The 23,396-nt window shown below is 46.4% G+C and overlaps 1 protein-coding gene across 1 annotated transcript in view; it reads left to right on the top strand.

The window, feature by feature from the left end:
* Positions 1 to 23,396, top strand: part of CEP295 (centrosomal protein 295) — a 150,450-nt gene that overhangs the window by 111,804 nt on the left and 15,250 nt on the right. Inside the window, 2 exon segments of the mRNA XM_077484983.1 lie at positions 8,773 to 9,395; positions 19,109 to 19,249. Coding sequence (XP_077341109.1) covers positions 8,773 to 9,395; positions 19,109 to 19,249 — 764 coding nt within the window.

Here is a 23,396-nt window from a genome sequence, read left to right as displayed (position 1 = left end):
TATAGCAGTAAAACTGCTATAGGGTGGACCTGAAGCTGTTAATGTCTGTGCTTGCCTAGCTCCTCCCCTTCTTCCCCTTATTTTGCATCACCTTCCAAGTAGCTTCTGGAGGCGGAACGAAGGCGAATACTACAGAGTGCCACTTCAGTGACCACTCCGTGTCTACTGGGGCTAGTAACATCACTTGTAAGATGGCAGTGCCCAGCAGCAGTCTCTGGACTTTTAGATGTCAACACAAGGGAGTCTTTCTTATCGTACATCATGGCACACAAAGCCATAGTAGTTACTATGTGGGTTATAGGCCACCTTCAGGTGATGAACACTGGCACACCCTAAGAGAGGAAGTCCACTCCCTATATAACCCCTCCCACTACTGGGAGTACCTCTGTTTTTTCACCAGTGTCTAAAGTGTTGGTCATAAGTAAAGATGTGCTGTGCTGAGCTCCACTGGAGCAATCCTTGCTGGTGCTAGCTATGCAGCCGGATCCTTTCAAAGTGCCGAATTAAGTGGTACCTGGTCCTCGTGTCCGAAGAAACGAGGGTATGCCTGTAACGCTTCTCTTTTTAGAGACCTGGACCCCGGGATCCAGTACTTTGGTATTTTAAGCCATAAGGTTTTACTGGTGGGCTGTTATTGCAGATCCAGGAGTGTGGGTTCCCCTGAGGGTCCCCGGTTCCTGAAGGTTTGTTAATGGAACCCACCGTGAAGTGTGAAGATTGGGTCTGTTGGTTTTACCACAGAAAACCCTGTGGTGGGAAAGGTAAGTGGAGTGTTTCTAAAGACTTTTTACATTTTCTAATGAAATGTCTCCTTTAAAAAGTAACTGCATGGAGCACATACCTTCTCATGCTTTGCTTTTTTTTTCTTTCACCGCCCCTAGCGCGGCGGCGGCTTTCAGGTCTCCTCTTTGCCATCCCTCACTCCCACACAAGCTGATCCTGTCAGATCGGAGGCCCGCGCTCGCGCAGAAAAACTCTTGAAAAGAGAGGAGGGGGTGGGGCTTAGCACAGCGTTGGTGTCCGGCATGGTAGTGTGCTTTAAAAACTCCATTGTCCTGGCTGCAAGTTGTTGGAGGGACACAAGAGCAGAGAGGGGCATGAGAGGTTTGGTGACACAGGCGTTCCTTTTGACACATTTACTATTTGCATCAGGCTGAACATTAATAGCAGCGGCAGGGCTGGACTGTTGCTCAAGCAGTGGATGCTATCCTTCTGGTAGTACCTCTGCTTTGTGCATCGGGCTATGGTCGGAAAGGGGGAGTAAAAACTCCTCAAAGGGTTCAAGAAGGACGACTTCAGCCACAAAAAAAGCTTAGAACCATCTAAAAAAAAGATGGCATCCTCCCCTGAAAGTTCTAAGGTGGCTGGTCAGAGTGAGCCATCAGGGCCATTGGGTGTTGCAACTGCATTCAACACTGCAGCCCCCCTGTCTATATTACGGATGAGGTTTTTTCCTCAACCATTTTGGGGTTGGAGCAAAAGATTGATGCTTTAATGGCATCCCAGAGTGTGACTAAGCGCGATCGGTCCCCTATCATTTCCCAGGACCCTCAAACTGAGGAACGGGGCGAGAGATGACTTTCTCTCAGGGGACCTGGAAGAGGCTGATGACTCCTCTTCTGTAGAGTCAAATACGAACAGATCAGGTTCACAATCTGAAATATTGATGGTACAATCTCTTACTGAATTGGTCCGCTCCACGTTCATGCTGCCATCAGCTGAGTCGGTCGATGAGCCCACTTCTTGTTTGGGTTCGCTAAAGCCTCCCTAAGCTATTCATACTTTTCCTATCCATTCATTGCTAAAAAAGCTTATGTATTCTGAGTGGAAGCACCCAGATGAACGGTTTTATCCTCAAAAGCTTTTCAACACTTTATCATATGGAGGAAGAATTTAATAAGACATAGGGGATGCCAGCAATTGACGCTGCCATATCCTCTGTGAATAAAAATTTGACTTGTCCGTTAGACAATGCTCAAATGCTGAAGGATCCAACGTATAAGAAGTTGCAATTCCTATTTAAAAACAATTTTTCTGTGGCAGGTTAATTGGTTCAGCCTGCACTGGCAGCAATCGGTGTATGTCAGTCATTAAGAGACCAGTTTAAACAAATGCTCTAGATTATTCCTGATCAGCGGGCCCAAGATTTGGCCGGGATACCAGGGGTGTTGATTGCAATAGACGCTATGAGATTCTATTCTCCAAGCCTCACGACTTATGTTCGGGCTGGTGCATGTGTGTAGAGTTCTATGGTTTAAAAATTGGTCAGCAAAAGCGCCATGCAAAAAGCTCCTGGCTAGTTTTCCGTTTTGCGGTGAATGGCTGTTTGGGGACAATCTGGATAAATACATCCAAAGAATTTCTAATGGGAAAAGTTCTCTTTTGCCAGTTAAGAATAGGATTAAGCGTCTTTTCTTTTAAACAAGCTTCTTCTCCAATGCCAGGAGCATCGGGCTCCAGGCAGACATGATGGCCTCCATCGTCAAGTTCAAGAGGTAAACCTCAAGGTCAACCCCAGGGACAAAAGAGGCCCTGGGGGGAGGAAACCCACAAAACAAAATACTGAAACCTCCTTATGAAGGGGCACCCCCCCCCCTTCGATCGAGTGGGGGACGACTTCTGCAGTTCTCAAGGGTCTGGCAGGAAGAATGTCGAGATAAATGGGTGGCTTCCTCAATATCTTTAGGATACAAACTAGAGTTCTGAGGGTTCCCATCTCCTGGTTTTCTCAGATCAAACATTCCCAGGGATCCAGAGAAAAAGAAGTCTCTTTCAAGCTTTGGACCCTCTTTTGTCTCAAAAAGTGATCTCGGTGGTCCCCATGGAAGAGCAGGGGTTAGGGTTTTATTCAAACCTTTTCACGTTACCAAAACCAAACGTGGATGTCAGGCCCATTCTAGATCTCAAAGATCTAAACCATTTTTTGAATATCTGCTCTTTTCGCATGGAGTCAATCCGATCAGTGGTCTCCATTCTACAAGGTTGAGAACTTCTAGCATCAATCGACATCGAGGATGCTTACATCCATGTACCTATGTTTCTGACTCACCAGAAATATCTACGATTCGAGATAGAAAATCTTCATTTTCGGTTTGTAGCTCTGCCTTTCAGTCTAGCTACTGCACCTCAAGTGTTTACAAAGGTCTTGGCTCACCCTTTAGCCAGATTAAGGGCTCAAGGTATAACAATTTTAGCTTACTTAGATCTACTCTTGATAGACCAGTTGGTAGCTTGCTTAGACCAAAGTTTGGTCAGCTACCTGGAATACCTAGGTTGGATTCTCAACCTAGAGAAATCGTCCTTAAAACCATCAAATAGATTGGAATACTTGGGTCTGATCATAGATACAGCTCAGAAGAGGGTGTTCTTGCCCCAGGCAAAGATCCGTTCTATAAGGGAACTGGTTCAGGTGGTCAAAGCAAAGAAGAATCCTATACGACTTTGCATGAGATTGTTGGGAAAGATGGTGGCTTCATTCTAGGTAGTTCGTTCAATTTCATTCAAAACTACTGCAAAACCGTGTCCTATCGACTTGGAACAAGAAGGTCCAAGCTCTAGACTTCCCAATACGTTTATCCCCAAAGGTGCACCAAAGCCTCAGTTGGTGGTTGATAGCCGAGAATCTCCAAAAAGGGAAATCCTTCCTACCGCTTACCTGGAAGGTGGTAACAGATGCCAGCCTTCTGGGCTGGGGAGCAGTCCTGGAAGAAGCGTCTGTCCAAGGAAAATGATCCAAATCAGAAATGACCTTGCCCATCAATATTCCAGAGATTCGGGCTGAAGGCCTGGGCACTCAGACTACGAAATTGTCCTGTCAGGATCCAATCCGACAATGCCACAGCAGTGGCCTATATCAGGGATATGTAATTAGCAGACCTCCAGCTGTTGTAAAGTCCCATCATGCCTCTGGGTGTCATGCTTGTGGCTGTCAGGGTCTTGCTATGCCTCATGGGACTTGTAGTTCTGCAACAGCTGGAGGTCCGCTAATTTCATATCCCTGGCCTATATTGATCACCGGGGGGCACGAAAAGTGATGCGGCCCAGAGAGAGGTGAATTGTATACTAACTTGGGCAGAAAACAACGTACCTTGTCTATCTGCAGTCTTCATTCCAGGAATAGAGAATTGTCAGACGGACTACTTAAGTCGCCAGCAGTTGCTCCCGGGAGAATGGTCTCTTCACCCCATCATCTTTCTGTCAATATGTCAAAGATGGGGAATTCCAGATGTGGATCTGTTTTGTCCAGGTTCAACAAAAAGATTGACTACTTTGTGTGGAGGACAAAGGATCTGCTGGCATGTGGAACAGATGCCTTGGTTTTCCCTTGGAATCAGTTTTCAATGATTTAGGCATTCACTCCTGTTTTGTTGCTTCTACGCAGGTTCAAGGGGAAGACTTGATTCTTGTGGCCCCAGTGATCTTGGTATGCAGAGATCGCAAAGATTGTGGTAGGAGACCCATGGACTCTGCCGCCACAACTAAACCACCTCTTGCAAGTTCCGATATTCCATCCTACCTTACAAACGCTAAATTTAACTGTTTGGCTATTGAGACCCACATTCTGAAGAAGCGTGGGCTATCAAGTTCAGTAGTGTGTACTCTGGTTAATGCAAGGAAGCCGGCCTCCAGAGTCATATGTTATAGAGTCTGGAAGTCTTATGTCTCCTGGTGTGAATCCAGGGGTTGGCACCCCAGTAAAAGTTATAGGTAGGATCCTTGCCTTTCTACAGTTGGGATTAGAAATGAAACTGGCCTTGAGTACTATCAAAGGCCAGGTTTCGGCCTTATCGGTATTATTTTAACAACCACTTGCTTCACACTCTCTGGTTCATAGCTTTGTTCACGGGGTAATGTGGCTTAATTCTCAGGTTAGGTCACCCCTGAACCCTTGGGACTTGAATTTAGTCCTGTTGACATTACAGAAATAGCCTTTTGAGCCAATACGACATATTCCCTTGGTCCTTTTGACAAGGAAATTTGTTTTTTCTGTTGGCCATATCTTCTGCAAGAAGGGTATCAGTTGGCTGCTCTTTCTTGTAAAGAGCCATATTTGATTATTCACAAGGATAAGGTTGTATTGCGTCCTCATCCTAAATTTCTACCGAAAGTAGTGTCAGGTTTTCATTCGAACCAGGATATTCTTCTGTTCTATGTTTTTCCCAGAACCTTGTTCTGCGGAAGAAAGGTCACTTCATTCTTGATGTGGTGAGAGCAGTCGAGGTTTACTTGAAGGGGACTGCTCAGGTTAGTAAAACAGATGTTTTGTTTGTGTGGCCTGACGGTCCTAAGAGGACAGGCAACATCGAAATCTACTATTTCTAAATGGATTAGTCAAGTGATTGTTCAAGTTTATTGTTTAAAGAGGAAAGTTCCACATTTTCATATTAAAGCGCACTCCACCAGGGCTATTAGTACCTCGTGGACAGTGCATCACCAAGCCTCCATGGCTCAAATCTGCAAGGCTGCCACTTGGTCTTCCGTCCATACTTTTACCAGATTCTGTCAAGTAGATGTAAAGGGTAATGAGGGTTACTCCTTTGGACGCAGTGTACTGCAAGCAGCAGTATAAGCCCTCTGGTCTCATGGTGCCCTACTTTTGTTGTCTCCCTCCCTACAGTTAGCATTGCTATGGGCCTTCCCACATAGTAACTACTATGGCTCTGTGTCCTGCGATGTACGATAAGAAAATAGGATTTTTAGAACAGCTTACCTGTAAAAATCCTTTTCTTTGAAGTACATCACGGGACACAGAGGTCCCTCCCGTCTTTCTAGTATACATTTGTATTGCTTTGCTGCAAAAACTGAGGTACTCCCAGTAGTGGGAGTGGTGTTATAGGGTATGAACTTCCTGTCTTAGGGTGTGTCCATCGCCTGAAGGTGGCCTATAACCCACATAGTAACTACTATGGCTCTGTGTCCCGTGATGTACTTCAAAGAAAAGGATTTTACGGGTAAGCTGTTATAAAAAATATTATTTTTACATGCAAGTAACATGCAGAAAATAGTTTAAATGCAAACATAATCTTAAGGTTATTGGTTGACATAAACTAAGTGGGTCTTCTTAGACCCTTCACTGAAGTGTTTTCTATTGATGGATATGCTTTTGGTACGTTCTTGCCCACAACTGCATGAGTCAGACAGTACCAGGACTTCCCTTTCTGCTAGCATAATTGGCAACATCTTGTCAGCTCAGCTAGGCAGCCAGTGAAGAAGCTGGGCTGTGTTGGCAGCATAAGACCCTCTGCATTGGCGCACACCATTTGAGTTGTAAAGATTTTATACAATAATCCAAAAAATAAATGTTAACCATCTGTTTATAAAAAAAAAAATGAATAAAAGGGAGCATGACTCTTTATAGTTTTTGTTTCATTGCCACCATTTGCTATTTAGTCTGGTTGTATTATGTGCTGTATTTTTGAGTTATTATTATTATTCAGGATTTATATAGCGCCAACAGTTTGCGCAGCGCTTTACAATATGAGGGCAGACAGTACACTTACAATACAAATCAATACAGGAGGGATCAGAGAGCCCTGCTCGTTAGAGCTTACAATCTAGAAGGGAGGGTCAAGTTGAAACAAAAGGTAATAACTGTGGGGGGATGAGCTGTTGGAGAAAATGAAAATACAGTTACCGTATATACTCGAGTATAGGCCGACCCGAATATAAGCCGAGGCCCCCAATTTACCCCCAAAAAACTGGAAAACTTATTGACTCGTGTATAAGCCGAGGGTGAGACATGGCTGTCCATCCCTGTGTGTCCGTCCATCCCTGTGTGTGTGTCCGTCCATCCATCCCTGTGTGTGTGTCCATCCATCCATCCATCCATCCATCCCTGTGTGTGTGTGTCCGTCCATCCATCCCTGTGTGTGTATCCATCCATCCATCCATCCCTGTGTGTGTGTGTGTGTGTGTGTGTGTGTGTGTGTGTATTCATCCATCCATCCCTGTGTGTGTGTGTGTGTGTGTGTGTGTGTGTGTGTGTGTATCCATCCATCCATCCCTGTGTGTGTGTGTGTGTGTGTGTGTGTCCGTGCAGCCTTGTGTGTGTGTCCAGCCTACCTGTGTCCCAAGCCTCCGTCCCGAGCCGCCGTCGTCCCGAGCCTCCTCTGTCCCGAGCCTCCTCTGTCCCGTGCCTCCTCTGTCCCGTGCCTCCTCTGTCCCGTGCCTCCTCTGTCCCGTGCCTCCTCTGTCCCGTGCCTCCTCTGTCCCGTGCCTCCTCTGTCCCGTGCCTCCTCTGTCCCGTGCCTCCTCTGTCCCGTGCCTCCTCTGTCCCGTGCCTCCTCTGTCCCGTGCCTCCTCTGTCCCGTGCCTCCTCTGTCCCGTGCCTCCTCTGTCCCGTGCCTCCTCTGTCCCGTGCCTCCTCTGTCCCGTGCCTCCTCTGTCCCGTGCCTCCTCTGTCCCGTGCCTCCTCTGTCCCGTGCCTCCTCTGTCCCGTGCCTCCTCTGTCCCGTGCCTCCTCTGTCCCGTGCCTCCTCTGTCCCGTGCCTCCTCTGTCCCGTGCCTCCTCTGTCCCGTGCCTCCTCTGTCCCGTGCCTCCTCTGTCCCGTGCCTCCTCTGTCCCGTGCCTCCTCTGTCCCGTGCCTCCTCTGTCCCGTGCCTCCTCTGTCCCGTGCCTCCTCCGTTCCGTGCCTCCTCCGTCCCGTGTCGTGCCGATGGATCGCCGCTCTTCTCGGCGGCCATTCTACAATTCAAAAGCCGCGCCTCCGTCCTCCGCCTGTGATAGGCGGAACACTCAATTTCCCAGCAGCCTGTGTTCCGCCTATCACGGACATCCTCTCATACTCGTCCGTAGTATGAGAATGAACGGATGTCCGTGATAGGCGGAACACTGACTGCTGGGAAATTCAGTGTTCCGCCTATCACAGGCGGAGGCGGAGAAGGAGGCGCGGCTTTTGAATTTTAATGTCCGCCGTCTGTCTGCTCGATACGCTGATCGAGCAGTCAGACAGCGGTGACTCGAGTATAAGCCGAGGGGGCACTTTCAGCCTCAAAAAAGAGGCTGAAAATCTCGGCTTATACTCGAGTATATACGGTAGGTGTGGGTGGGGTAGGCTTCTCTGAAGAGAAGTGTTTTCAGGGATCGTCTAAAAGCTAATAAAGTAGGAGATAAGCGGACAGATTGGGGTAGGGCATTCCATAGGATTGGGGAGGCTTTGGAAAAGTCCTGGAGGCGAGTATGGGAGGAGGTGATGAGGGAGCTAGAGAGCAGGAGATCTTGAGAGGAACGAAGAGGACGAGTAGGTTGGTATTTAGAGACTAAGCTAGTGATGTAGCTGGGGGCAGAGTTGTGGATGGCTTTGTATGTAATTGTTAGTATTTTGAATTTAATTATTTGGCTGAGCGGAAGCCAGTGGAGGGATTGACAGAGATGAGTAGCAGACACCGAGCGATTGGTAAGGTGGATGAGTCTGGCAGCGGCATTCATAATGGATTGAAGAGGTGCTAGACTATGTAGAGGTAAGCCAATGAGAAGGGAGTTGCAGTAGTTATCTTCTGCGGCCCTATCCCATGGTGGTCTTCTTTGGACTCACTCCCCCAGATCCAATGGACATAAGGATCTGAGTTCTACAAGTGCACACTTGAATTACCTGATATGTTTAATATGGTACTTCATTGCATCACAAAACATCACATTTTTAACCTTTTAATGAATTCTCTGCATTAAGGTAAAAAAAAAAAAAGTTGTTAAACTACACATTCTACTTTTCTTGTTTTACCTTTTATGGTTTTATGTTTGCATTTATTGTAGAAATTTATTTCATTTTACAGATTCTTCTGGGTCTTTTCTGCCACTGCATCCTGAAAACACATTTAATGAAGTAAATGTGAGCAACCAGAATCAGACACCCTATAGAACTTTGGCTCAGGCCCCAGGCAGTGTAAATACTGATGCACCAGATGCCTCCCTGGTTTCCCAATTGCGTCCGTTCGAGCAGAGCGCCATTCCTGTCCATGCCGGGCTACGTTGCACTTCTGCAACCCTGACCAGTCAAAGTTTAGCAGAGGATTCTGGGTCTTTCCACGAGCTGATGGCGACCAAGACAACTACAAATGATTCTGAATTTTCAGAGCATCCAAACTCTTATATTCTGGATAAAAATAATTCTGGAACAGTTCGTTTTGAAGAATTGCCCCTTGTACATAAAGAGCTTGAGAGTGAAAAAGATTCAGGAACTGCTGGGCATTTCTCACCAGACTATACAAAGCAAAAAGATGTTGTTCTTCCCAGGCAAGGGACCACCTCTGGTAGAGATACAGCACTGAGCTCCTCTGACCAAACTCAAGGATCTGAGAGCCTTTCCCTGGGATCTCACTGTGGATCCTCAATCAACTTCCTTCCAAGTACCATAGGCTCTTCTGCCGGCTCTTTACCAAGCTTTGGTTACACATGGGTGAGTAGAGTCCGTACATTTCTTCTTCATCTCATAGGCAAATTTATAATTGCTGACCTGTAGAGTAAATAATACTGCCAACCCCCATCCTGTCCCCCAACTAAAATTTGCACAAATGACACAACAACTTAGAGGGACTGCTCACATAATTTGTATTAAAAAAAATCTTTGCCATTCTGAAGCTTCCCTCCCAAACACTTTGCATATTATTTTATATATACTGTACTTGCCAAATATGCCGCAGAAATCTCCTTCCACTTAGTCCGGCTGTATCCGTTTTAAGTGTGGGCAGCTGAAGCTGCTGCCTGTTTACTTACCTGAATTTACACAGACCTAGAGCTCTGCAGCTCATATTGGCCCTCTTATGACCCCCCCCCCCTTCCTGGCAAACTCTCACCATGGTTAGAGAGCTGTGCATGATGTCGTAAGCCTAGGCTAATGGCCAGACAAGAAACAGGAAGTGGGCTGTATAAGGTATTTACTGGCAGGAAAAAAAAAATTACTATCCAAATTTAAAACGACAAGGGAAGGTTTAAAAAAAAAAAATTGAAGTTTCACTTTAAGAGCTGCCCTTTAGAATCTGTTCTAGGATTCCACAGGTGTCAGCCACGTGACCACATGCAAGAACAGTAGAGATGCAATCATAAGCAAAAGGAGGAATGGTTCCACACCCTGAGAATCCTCATTGACTGTCCTCTCCCTTTCTCTCTCCCTTTCTCTCTCCCTTTCTCTCTCCCTTTCTCTCTCCCTTTCTCTCTCCCTTTCTCTCTCCCTTTCTCTCTCCCTTTCTCTCTCCCTTTCTCTCTCTCTCTCTATATCTATATCTATATCTCTCTAATTACACACAGTGGGGCAAAAAAGTATTTTGTCAGCCACCAATTGTGCACGTTCTCACACTTACAAAGATGAGAGAGGCCTGTAATTGTCATCATAGGTATACCTCAACTATGAGGGACAAGACATGGAAAAGAATCCAGACAATCACATTGTCTAATTTTTGAAAGAATTTATTTGCAAATTATGGTGGAAAATAAGTATTTGGTCAATATAAAAAGTTCATCTCAATTCTTTGTTATATATCCTTTGTTGGCAATGAAAGGTCAAACGTTTTCTGTAAGTCTTCACAAGGTTGTCACACACTGTTGCTGGTATGTTGGCCTATTCCGTCATGCAGAGCTCCTCTAGAGCAGTGATGTTTTGAGACTGTCACAGCTCCATTAATCTTGACCGTAGGGTTATTACGCCACCTTCAGGAGAGGACTAGGCAGAACATGTAATACATGTGAAAACTGAACTTTTCAGTTCTGCCCAGGGGGCGGGCCTCTGGTAATAACCCCTCAGCCTGCTTCCTGCAGCTCAGTTTTTTTCTGCCTAGTGAAGGAGAACCACCTAGGCTCCCTGCGGGACCATCGCTCCTGGGGATTTTTTTTATGGATTTTTGCCTTTTGCGCTAGATTTTAAGATCCCTAGCTACGCGCTGGGTTGGCTACTACATGCCCCTCAGGCTCCACAGGCATCCAGTGAGCGCAATGCTCCGGGGCACACATCTGACCGGACTACCGATGTCTTTGCCACAGTGTGGTGTGGCCAGAAGCCACCCCGTACTGCTTGGGTGTGGGTCTGTGATGGGATGTCCCTAACTCGTCTGGATGGCAAGTACAGCTCTTCCTGGGACTGAGCAGCCGGGCATTCCCTGGGAGGTCGATTAGGGGGTCCCGCTCCTCCCTCTCTTCTCTCCCTGTCCTTATTTTACGCCTCCCCACGTGGAGGATGCTGCATGACTGGGCTGCTGAGCGGTGTATGTACCTGGTCCTCCGGGGGGCTTTGATCCTGAATTAGGGGCTGTGCTGGCTGTCTGTGTCCCTGGGCTGTCTGTGGTCTCTCTGCAGGTGTCTGGGCTCTGTATGTGCTGCCGCCATAGCGCTGTCTGCTGCCATTATCTCTGTTCTTTCACTGTGTAGTTACTTGTAGGCCATTTTCTGTGAGCCTCTGTGGAAAGCATGGTCGGTGGCCTTGTCCCCGACATTCGGCGACCATTGTCCCTTACACAGGGCGCCCGGCGGCTGTTTTTAGAATAGCGCGTTTTTTTGCTCTGGACACAGGCACCTGTAACAACACAACGCACCCCTCAGTCGGTGTGGCAAGTCCTGCGGTGGGGCCCCCTCACTCAGCAGCAGAAGAAGGGTGGGATTGAGCACCTGTCCTAATTCCCCAAGGGTGGGTCAGCAGGGCTTCAGAAACTGGTGTTTCTTCCCCAGATCTCCCTGCAATTGCAGCCGGCTCGTCTGCAAACAGTGGAGTGCCTTTGGACGCCTTGTCCGTGGTGCTTGAAACGTTCATTGCCAGGGTGGAGGCAATGTGCGAGTGCAAAGGTGTTAAACGGCCCCTGCCCCCCGTGTCCTCCGGGGAGAACTCAAACTCGGGCCCCGCAGTGACTGGCTGCCTCTGCTCTGATGTGTCAGAAGACGCTGACCAGGACCGATCGGATAGTGAGGACGGTTCCCCATCTGGGTCTGCGCTACAAAAAGCGCCAATTGGAGCACTCATCACAGCTGTGCGAGATGCCCTGAAAATCCAGGATACAGCAGGATCCTCCGCTGAAGTAGCGGTCCCTTTTGGGTCCCGTAAGCCAGCAAGGTGTTTCCGTATCAGACTTATTTCGATAAGTTCATATACATAGAATGGGGAAGCCTACAATGGACCTTCTTGGTCCTAAAAAGAATGGCAGTGCATTAACCCTTTGAGGAGAGCCTTCTTAAAAAGTGCTCGGCTCCCCCGGTCGTGGACCCCCCAGTATCCAGGTTAAGTAACCACGATCCTGGAAAAAGGGACCCCTACATTTAAGGACCCTACCGACAGGAAGGCCGAGGCAGTGTCCTTTTCACTTTTTACGATAGTGGGGTCAGCGATACGACCAGTACTGGCCGCAGCATTAGTGACACAGACACTGAGTGGGCAAAACTATTGCACCGTGAATTGGAGAAGCAGCAGACCTCTCCTGTCTGCATGGCACTGGCAGACAGGTTAGTGCACGGCCTTAAGTACGTCTGTCACGCGGCCCTGGATACGCTTCCTTTGCTCTCCAGAGCATCAGTGTCAACAGTGGTGCTGCGGCGCCTGATTTGGCTGAAATGCTGGTCTGCAGACCAGGCATCTAAAAAAGGCCTTGACGGATCTACCCTTCCTTGGTGAGCGGCTATTTGGAGCCTCGTTGGATGACATTAAGAATGTCACAGGTGGGAAGAGCACCTTGCTCCCACAGTCCAGGAAGAGTAAGGAGCCACGCCGCAGGCAAGGGCCCTCATTTTCCGCTCAAATTAGGCCTTTTCGTCCGCCATGGACTTTGGCAAAACGCTCCTAGTCCGACAGGGCGACTATTGAGGGACAGAAACGTCCCTGGACTTGCAAGCCAGTGAGCAAAAGTGCTACCGCTTGTAGGTTTGCCCCTGCCCGTTACTCGGGTGGGGGTTGCCTTAGGGAGTTTGCAGCCCGGTGGGCATCTCGACTGTCCGACCAATGGGTCTGCTAGCTGATTTCATTGGGCTGCAAAATACAGTTCCTCTCTTGGCCACCAAACAGATTCTTCCTCTCCAGCATACCCTTACTCCTGGCTTGCCGGAAGTCCCTGTTTGGGGCAGTAAGGGACCTGCTAAGCCGCGGGATGGTAGTACCTGTTCCAGAGATGAAAAAGTTGAGGGGTTTTTCTCAAATCTGTTTGTAGTCCCCAAAAGGAAGGGGTACATCCAATCTTGGACCCGAAAGCCCTCAATTGCTTTGTGAAAGTACAGAGGTTCAGTATGGAATCAGTTTGCTCCGTAGTCGCTGCACTCCATCAGGGGGACCCCCTGCCATTGTCCCATCATATAAGGTCCCCCATCAGATAGTGTCCTCTGTGTACTGCGCATGCGCAGTACACAGCAACACAGATTCCGAAAATAGCCGAGGATGAACGGCGCCTGCGCCGTGAGTCCCGGTTCTAGCCCCACCATCCAAGTGGACATAGAGTAGGAATAAAAAAAAGCCGAGCCCAACGCGTGGCGAGCGAAGCTCACCCGCAAGGGGCCGTCTAATTTTCACAACCCTATGTCCGCTTGGATGCTGGGGCTACCACCTCCACTCACGGCGCAGGCGCCGTTCAGCTTCGGAGATTTTCCGAAGCTTCTTCTGCCCCGTACTGCGCATGCGCAGTACGGGGCGGACGCTATATGATGGCAGGACACTATCTCCCAGGACACGCACATACCCATATGCCTCAGGCATCAGAGGTTTCTGCGATTTGCAGTAGGGGAATACCACTACCAGTTTGTGGCTCTCCCCTTTTGGATTGGCTTCAGGACCCAGATTCTTTACCAAGGTATTGGCTCCAATTTTGGCATTGTTGCGTCAACGCAGGATTGCAATCATGGGTTACCTAGACAATCTCCTGAGAACAGCTTCTGCCTCAGAATTAAAGGAGGATGCGACGATCACCATGCAAAGCCTGCAGGAATTTGGGTGGCTGTTGAACCTCAAAAAGTCGGTGCTTGTGCCGACTCAGCGCCTGGAGTACCTAGGCTTACTGCTGGACTCCGTGAAAGCGAGAGTGTTTCTCCCTGCAGACTCTCAGAGCCGTGGTGACGCTGTTGATGAACTGCAGGTGGTCATCACTATGCTTCTGCATAGTAGTCCTGGGTCTCATTTATGGCCTCCTTCGAGGCGGTACCATACACCAAATTTCACACCAGAGTCTTGCAGAAGGAGATTTTGACAAAATGGGACCAATCTCCGTTATCCCTGGATCGTCGGATTCGGGTGAGCCAGTTAGTCAGGGACTACATGCTCTGGTGGCTGAGATCCCCGTCACTTCGGTCCGTAAAGTCGTTCCTACCTCTACATTGGACAGTGATCACAACGGACGCCAGCCTGACCGGCTGGGGTGGAGTACTGGGAGTACAGTCGACCCAGGGCCTCTGGTCAGGGGAGGAATCCAAGTTGCCAATGAATGTGCTCGAGCTCCGAGCGATCAGGCTATGCCTCTCCACATCGTCGATGAGACTAAGAGGGTGTTCGATCAGGATCCAGTCAGACAACGCCACGGCAGTGGCATGCGTCAATCATCAAGGAGGAACAAGAAGCTCGGCTGCAGCACGGGAGGTTGCTTGCATCCTTCGGTGGGCAGAACAGCATGTAGCGGCCCTGTCGGCCATATACATCCCGGAAGTAGAAAACGGGCAGGCGGACTATCTAAGTCGCCAGATTCTGGACCCAGCAGAGTGGTCGTTGCATCTGGAGGTGTCCAGGCTTCTGTGCCTGCAGTGGGGCACACCAGATGTGGGCCTCCTGGCCTTTCGGCTCAATCTCTAATAAGCACCTTTTGTACAAGGGGTTTGGCATGTAGTTCCTCTGGAGCGTCCACCCTTGCCTCCATGGGATCTGAACCTATCAGCACTTCAGAAACCACAGTTTGAGAACATCAGGGAAATTCCATTGTTGACTCTCTCCCAGAAAGTGGTCTTCCTAGTGGCCATTACATCGGCCAGGAGGGTTTCTGAGCTGGCGGCCTTGTCTTGCAATACACCCCATCTGATTATCCACAAGGATAAGGTGGTGTGTCCGCAACCTTCTATTCTACCGAAGGTGTTTTGGCTTTTCACCTCAATGAAGACATTGTGTTACGGTCTCTGTGTCCTAAACTGACACATCCTAAGGAGGTGGCCCTCCATTCCCTGGATGTGGTCCAGGCTCTAAGGGTATGTCTGCCACGGCTCCCTTCCGGAAGTCCAACTCTGTTTCGGTAGCTGGTCCGAAAAAAGGGATGGTGATCTCGTCGGCCACCATTTCCAGGTGGATCAGATATATTGTGGTCCAGGCTTACGCCTTGAAGGGGCAGGTGCCCCCCTTTCCTGTCACGGCCCATTCCACCAGGGCAATTGGGACCTTTTGGGCTTTCCGACATCCTCAAGCATCAGTCGCTCAAGTGTGTAAGGAGGCGACTTGGTCGTCCGTTCACGCTTTTACGAAGTTCTACAAAGTGGATGTAAGCGCATCTTTTGATGCCTGCTTTGGCTGAAAAGTTTTGCAGGCGGCCGTGTAATGTTGCAATTTTACACTTTCGTCTGTTAAGAGAGAGTTACCTTTTTGAATGTTAATGCACTCTGATGCATATGTTGACTGCAAGTTCTGATGCGATTGGTTCCGACGGTGACTACCGCCCCTCCCCCCCACCTCTGGCTGGGGGTTAAGTTATGTTGCTGTTCCCACCCCTGGTTATGACACTGCTTGTGGACATCCCTACAGTCCAGATTAATGGAGCTGTGTCAGTCAATGAACGAAAGAGAAAATAGGATTTTACTCACCGTAAAATCCTTTACTTTGAAGTTCATTGACGGACACAGCACCCTCCCCTCCTATTGGTTAACATACTGAGCTGCAGGAAGCAGGCTGAGGGGTTGTTACCAGAGGGACCGCCCCTGGGCGGAACTGTTAAGTTCTGTTGTTTTTCACATGTATTACATGTTCTGCCTAGTCCTGAAGGTTGCGTAATAACCCCACGGTCAAGATTAATGGAGCTGTGTCCGTCAATGAACTTCAGAGCAAAGGATTTTACGGTGAGTACAAAAATCCAAATTTTTCCATGTGGTGTCATTTCTGAAATGGGAAGGGGTTTTCTTTAACCATTAGAGCAGTATGGTGACTCCTACAGGCAGAATCGCATACCTGTACGTATTTTGCCACTTCCAGGTTTGCAGTGCTCTGCCGGCAACCAGCTTCCACTGTGATTTGACACAGCGGACCCAATGTCTGCTGGAACCTGCTGATCCTTTCCGACAAGCAGAACTACGGTCAGTACAAGCGCAAAGCTCTATTTTGTAAAGGGACTTCAATTTTATTTGGTGCACGACTGCATAATTGCCAGTTAAAGCAACGCAGCGCCGTATCACAAAAAATGGCCTGTCATGAAGGGGTTAAACCTTCCGGGGTGAAGTGGTTAAGTGACGGCCTTTTTTAATCAACGGTCTGCTGGACACCTGTTTAATATTTAGACTCGTATGTAGTTGAATTCTTGATAATTAGGATTTTGTTGTATAAAGTTTAACTTTGCTCATAAGACTTTCATTGGGGTGTGTTCATTTTTGCAACATTGTCTCAAATGAATTTCTTAGGAAAAAAACTTTTTTGTGTGTGTGTAAATTAACAAATCTTGGTCGCCATCAGTGGCCAGAATTTATGGGAGTATTTTGTAGTATAGTGTCCCATAGAAAATATTGATTGTGGATGGAAAGTAAAGGTTTTCTGACAAATCTGTTGAGGGGGTGTGTGTGTGTGTGTGTGTATATGTGTGTGTGTGTGTGTGTGTGTGTGTGTGTGTGTGTGTATAATATGCGCACTGAATTAGGGCTGTAGCTAACGATTATTTTCATAATCGATTAGTTGGCCGATTTATTGTTTCAATTAATTGATTAGTCGGTTAATAACATAAAAAAATGGGTCAACCACAGTGACAGGAAAATTTGGAAATAATAGAAAGCTTCTTAGTCAAATTAATTTTCAGACAGTGTATGTGGTTTTCGTTCAGAAATTACATTCATTTTAAAAACAGAATGTTAAAAACAAGTGAAAATTTCAAAAAAAAAAATTCTTTCATTCAGCAAATGTACAAATATTTTCGTCTGAATATTCTCATCTGAAAATTGATTGGTGTGGCCAGACTAAGGCTTGGTACACACCTATGCAGTTTGCTTTTGATCTGTTTCTGTAGTGCTTTTTGCTGTACGGTTTGATTTTTGCGCACATGATTTTACTGCAATTTCCAATTTGCATTACATGCTTTTTTGCAGCTTCTCCATTGAAGTATATTGAACCAATAAAGCACCATTTTGCGTTAAAAGTCCCTGACCCTTTCAGATGTGAACGTGTCCCCATAGGAAACCATGTAAATGAACTGTAGTGCATTTCTGCAAAAAGCACCAATAAACACATAGATGTGAACCAGGTCTAAGACATTTAGTAACATAATGGGATTAAAAAAACTAAAATTAGCCCTTTATAGTAGAAAAACACAGATAATCACTACTGTGAGGGGTTCATTTTTTTTACTGTAGAACTGTGAAAGTAATATTTACAGTAGCGATTATTTGCTCTTTTTGTACTATAAAGGGCTCAGTTTTTTTTTTTATAACCCCATTATGTTACTGGCCGATTAATCGATTATGAAAATTGTAATCGATTAATCGATTATGAAATTAATCGATTAATTGTTTCAACCCTACACTGAATGCGTTTTTTGGTGCCTATACTGAAAATGAAAAATTCACTAGGCTGAAAACCAATACCAAAACCGGCTGTTTTTAAAACATATTTTTATATAAAAATTTGTTTTTATATTTTAAATAAAACTTATACATTTTTATGAAACACATAATACTGGTAATAGTATTAGTAAAATATCCATGCGGTGCACTTCCTAGTAGGTATGATACAGAAGATGGTCAGAGACTGCAGATGTGCTACAGGAGATCAATGCAGCCTCGCCAGTGCCCATCATGCAGCCTGCATGTGCCTCGCCAGTGCCCATCATGCAGCCTGCATGTGCCTCGCCAGTGCCCATCATGCAGCCTGCCTTAGTGTGTCAGACAGGATCACGAGAGGGCGGTGTTAGCAAGGCAAAGCCAAGAACAGTTCTCTATCTATGGAGGCAAGCTGTCAGCACACCATGTTAAGGAGTAGCTTGTTGATATGATCAGCGGCAGGAGCATTATCAGTGTGCATCGCTGTGGGGGTTAAGAGTGCAGGACTTGTTGTTTGACATGCCGTTAGAAACAGTAAGCTGCTCGGTGCCAGTGGGCTCACTGTTTCTGACAGCATATCAAACAACAAGTCCTGCACACTGATCATACCGACATGCCGCTCCTTATTGCGGGGTGCTGACAGCTTTCCTCCATAGAGCACCGTTTTGCTTTCAGCCGCCTCGTCGAGGGAGGAGAGGACTGAACGGGGGCCACTCCAGAACTACACCCCTGTAGTGGGTGGCACCAGGGGCAGGGCTCTGCCCCATTAGCAACAAGAATTCTCTTTCAGCAAATTGCCGAAAAGGACATATTCAGACGAAATTTCAGTGCATCAGCTAGAGAGAGATCTCTATCTCTATCTCAGAAATCTTGTGTATTTACCAATAATATGAGGTCAAATCAAAGCACTTTTAATTTGTATTTAATCAGGCAGGTCCGTGCACTACATTGTTGAAGGTAAAGCTAAAGAAAATTGTATAATGTATGGCCAGCCTAAGGCTAGGATCGCACTGCTGCAATAACATTTTGATTCAACTTTCCGTACGATTTATGTAATTCTACTTGGATGAAACTTTTATAAGACTTTTATAGTCTATGGAGATAAAATTGCTCTGGAATCACACCGATACAGGAACTTTTCCATAATCGCTCTGTGCGGATTCGCATTCATGTGAACGGACACCATTAAATGTTTTCAGCTTTTCGTGGGAACCAGGCCTTAACCATTTTTTGTTAGTGTAAAAGATGCATTATTGTCGGTGTGTATTATAATCATCAAAGATCAATTAAAGGTTGAACTTGTTCTTTTGACACATTCACTGTCTTTGGCCTTTACTGTTTTTTTTGCTGAAATATATTGCTGAGATAAGCAAGACAAGTAGTTGCAGCTGAGTTTGATTTGTTTTTCAGAATTTTGCAAAGTAAATTCTTCTGTCCTTTCATTAGGATTCGGGATCAGCCCGTGGGATACTTGAAGAACCAGATTTAACTCTGCTGAGCCTGAATGACAGCAGCATTGTGTGCTCAGAGCCCACCATCACCCAAAACTCTGTCTGTGCTCCACAGGAAGAGAGGAACTACTCCCAGGTACTGTGAGATTTTAAATCTTCCTTCCTTTATTCTCTTTTCTTTGTTTAACCACTTAAGCCCCGGACCAATTTGCAGCCAAAGGACCAAGCCCTTTTTTGCGATTCAGCACTGAGTCGATTTAACTGACAATTGCGCGGTCGTGCGACGTGGCTCCCAAACAAAATTGGGGCCCTTTTTTTCCCACAAATAGAGCTTTCTTTTGGTGGTATTTGGTCACCTCTGCAATTTAAATTTTTTGTGCTTTAAACAAAAATAGTGCCGATTTTGAAAAAAATTCAATATTATTAACTTTTTGCTATAATAAAATATATATGTGTGTGTGTGTGTGTGTGTGTGTGTGTGTGTGTATATATATATATATGTATATATATATATATATATATATATATATATATATATATACATACATACACACACACACACACACACACACACACACACACACACACACACACACACACACACACACACACACACACACACACACACACACACACACATATTTTATAATAGCAAAAAGTAAATATATATATATTCCAATTAGCGATTATTGATTGGTTTGCGCAAAACTTATAGCGTTTACAAAATGGGGGATAGTTTTATTTTTTACTAGTAATGGCGGCAATCAGCGATTTTTATTGTGACTGCGGCATTATGGCGGACACATCGGACATTTTTGATACATTTTTGGGACCATTGTCATTTATACAGCAATCAGTGCTATTTAAATGCACTGATTCCTGTGTAAATGACACTGGCAGTGAAGGAGTTAACCACTAGGGGGCGAGGAGGGGTTATGTGTGACGTTATGTTTTTTTTTTTTTTTTGTTTGTTTTTTTTTTATAGGGGGGTGCGGCCTGGCATGTGACGTCACTGATCGCCTTTCCCTAGAACAGGTGACAGCCACAGTAGGAAGCACGGGGAGAGGTTTGTTTACACAGACCTCTCCTCGGTCTTCAGCTCTGCTGGTGTCCCGCGATCGGGTCCGCTGGTCCCACGGTCACGGAGCTGGCGGCGCGCTCCCTACCCGCGGCTGAGCACTTAAAGTGGTTGTAACCCCTTACAAACCACTTTAACCTACAGGTAAGCCTAGATTAAGGCTTACCTGTAGGTCCAAGAAATATCTCCTAAACCTATACGGTTTAGGAGATATTTACCTGAAGACAGACACCGCATGCGGCACACTGGGTAAGCCGCAGATTGCGGCGATATGCCGCGAGTGTCGGCTCCTGTGCACATGTGCGGGAGTGACGTCATCACTGCTCCGGTGAATCACAGCGCCGGAGCAGCGAGACCCACCAAGAAGATGGACGCTCGGAACTACAGGGGACAGCGGTGACTTCGCTGGCTCCTGTGTCAAGTAAGTGACACATAATGGACTACTATGCGATGCATAGTAGTCCATTATGCTTTACCTTTGCAGGGAATGAGAGAGGAAGTAAACTCATCAGGGTTTACTTCCTCTTTAAAGAGCAACGTACAGGTACGTGATTGTGCCCAGCCGTGCCATGCTGTCGACTTATATGTGCAGGAGGCGGTCCTTAAGTGGTTAAAAAAAAAAAAAAAAAAAAGTCATACTTACCTGGTCTGTGTAATGGTTTTACACAGAGCATCCCTAATTTTCCTCTTCTGGGATCCCCTGCCAGCACTCCTGATTCCTCCTGCCTTCCAAGTACCTCCCCAGCAAGCCGCTTGCTAAGGGGGATACTTGTGCGGGCTCACGCCTAAGTCCTTCTCCCTCATCAAAGGATTTAATTAATGGCAGCAGAAGCCAATGGCACCCACTGCTATCAATCTGCTCTGTGAGGAGGGACACCGACCGAGAGGGCCCCCGCTCTTGTGCATAGCACTGGATCAAGATTGGGCTCAGTTAAGTGTAAAGAGGTTTGGGGGGGCATGTTGCATCATGGACTCGCAAGGTTTTTTACCTTAATACGGAAAATGCATTAAGGCAAAAAACATTTTAGGGCTCATTTACTGCTTTGGCTTCAACACACATAAGGGCTAGTTTACACTTTGTTCAAAACAAGGCTTCAGACACACTTTGTTAAATCTCTCTGAATGCCAGTCAAAGCCCCTGTCACTAAATGAAATGGTTCGCTTATAGTCCTGTTTACACCATGTTTGGTTTGCTTTGGTTTTGCTTCAAAAATTATATCCCATGTCACTTTAGTGGTGCTTCAAAGCCTCCATAGAACTCTGACAAAGCTTGCTTGAAGCACCTGCGGCTTTTGACAGGCTTTAATTCAGCTTTAGCTTCAATTTGTTTTGGAGAAATTGCAGGTATGGGGTACTAGAGCTGCACGATTCTGGCTAAAATGAAAATCACAATTTTTTTTCTTAGAAGATAGCTCACGATTCTCGTGGTGTAACATCTTAAACATGTTATACTTACCTGCTCTGTGTAATGGTTTTGCACAGAGCAGCCCCAATCTTCCTCTTCTGGGGTAAGCTGCTGGCACATCTGGCTCCTCCTCTTTGGTGAGTGTCCCCATATGAAGCTCCCAAGCCACCTTGTCTGCATCCATGCATCATGTTTTCAGGCTCTCCATTTATTTTGCACAGGTGATTTGATCAGTTTGGCAATCAAAGGGTTAATATGGCGCACTCAGGATGTAGCTGTGTGTATGTATATGTGTGTATGTATATGTGTGTATGTATATATATATGTGTATATATATATATATGTATGTATGTATGTATACATACATATATATTTTATTATTGTGTGAAGTTTGGGGGGGCTTGTGGAGGGCAGAGTCTGGCAATGTAGGGGGAAGGGAGAACTTGGCGGTAATGTTAATTCTTTCAGTTCAAGTCCAGGCATTAATCCATGTAAGGATAATAAGGTGCTGAAAATGTAGAAAGCTGCCAGTTCAAGAAATCTAGAAGGATCTCTGGAACAAGACGAGAGAAAAAAGGGGGATGGCGCCCTCTAAATGCAGCGTGTTTTACAACAAATTTTATTATAATGGATTAGAACACTTACATTTGAGCAGATAAATTCCAGCATTTTATGCAATAGAGTAGGTTCATCCGCATGTTCCCGAGTAGTAGGGGTACTTCCTCCCCCCGTGACACAGACATGATTCCCATACTGTGTTTGCCATGGTTACAAATGCACCGCATCACTATACACAGTCCCACCCTCTCCCCTATTACAACTCTATCCCTCCCCTCGCTTATGGTATAAGTTCCCTCTACCAAGATGGCCACCAGCATAAACTAATGAAGGAGCATGCATGCTCCGAACGCGGGGCACGCCCGCCTGACCCCGTTTCCAGAAGTTAGGACACCAGCACAACGTGGAGCATCACGGAGCATTCCTCTTCTGCGTCCCAACAACCCGGAAGCGCTGGAAAGCCCCAGGACATAGAATACCCTCCACCAGCCCGTGATACCCCTGCTACTTGGGAACATGTGGATGAACCTACTCTATTGCTTAAAATGCTGGAATTTATCTGTTCAAATGTGAGTGTTTTTAATCCACTAAAATAAATTTGTTGTAAAGCACGCTTCATTTAGTGGGCACCGTCCCCCTTTTTTTCTCGTAATTTTCAATTTTTTTCCTTTTTGATTTGATACGTTTCACTGCCTTAGTAATTATCACAGCCGTTTCAACTGAGGGAAATCCTGAAAACCGGACCTGTTGGGGGTGCCCTGAGGACTGGAGTTGAGAAACTGATCTAGACAGCTGCACACACCCAGTGCGAGAGGGACACCATTGCTGTCATTTACCACTGTGGAGGAGGCGTGACTTTCACTCTGCGTCCCTCTCGTTCTAATTGTGTGTGTGTGTGTGTGTGTGTGTAGTGGTCTGAATGTAGAGTCGTTGGCTAACAGATTATAAAAGTAACTAAAATATACTGATGAGGTACTGAAAAAGTATCAGCTTTTTTTAACCTGGACATAGACCAACTCTCTTCTGCTGGATATCCATGTAGGTGAATGAACAGATGTTATCACTTCCCCAGAGAACCAGCATTTTGAACATGAGCAGTAGATATATTTTTCTTTTTTATGGTGAAGGGGACAAATCTGTACGCGGTTAAAGAATTTAGAACATATGCCGTCATCCGACTAGATTGCATTGCATGCAGAGTTGTGTTTTGTTGTTGTTTTTTACCGCTTCCTGACCGCCTCA

This window comes from Lithobates pipiens, unplaced genomic scaffold (genome assembly GCF_037356315.1).
Source record: "Lithobates pipiens isolate NorthernLeopardFrog02 unplaced genomic scaffold, aLitPip1_a1.2 Scaffold_17, whole genome shotgun sequence".
Classification (NCBI taxonomy): Eukaryota; Metazoa; Chordata; class Amphibia; order Anura; family Ranidae; genus Lithobates; species Lithobates pipiens.
Note: the sequence above shows the minus strand (reverse complement) of the source record. Positions and strands in the feature narration are given on the sequence as shown.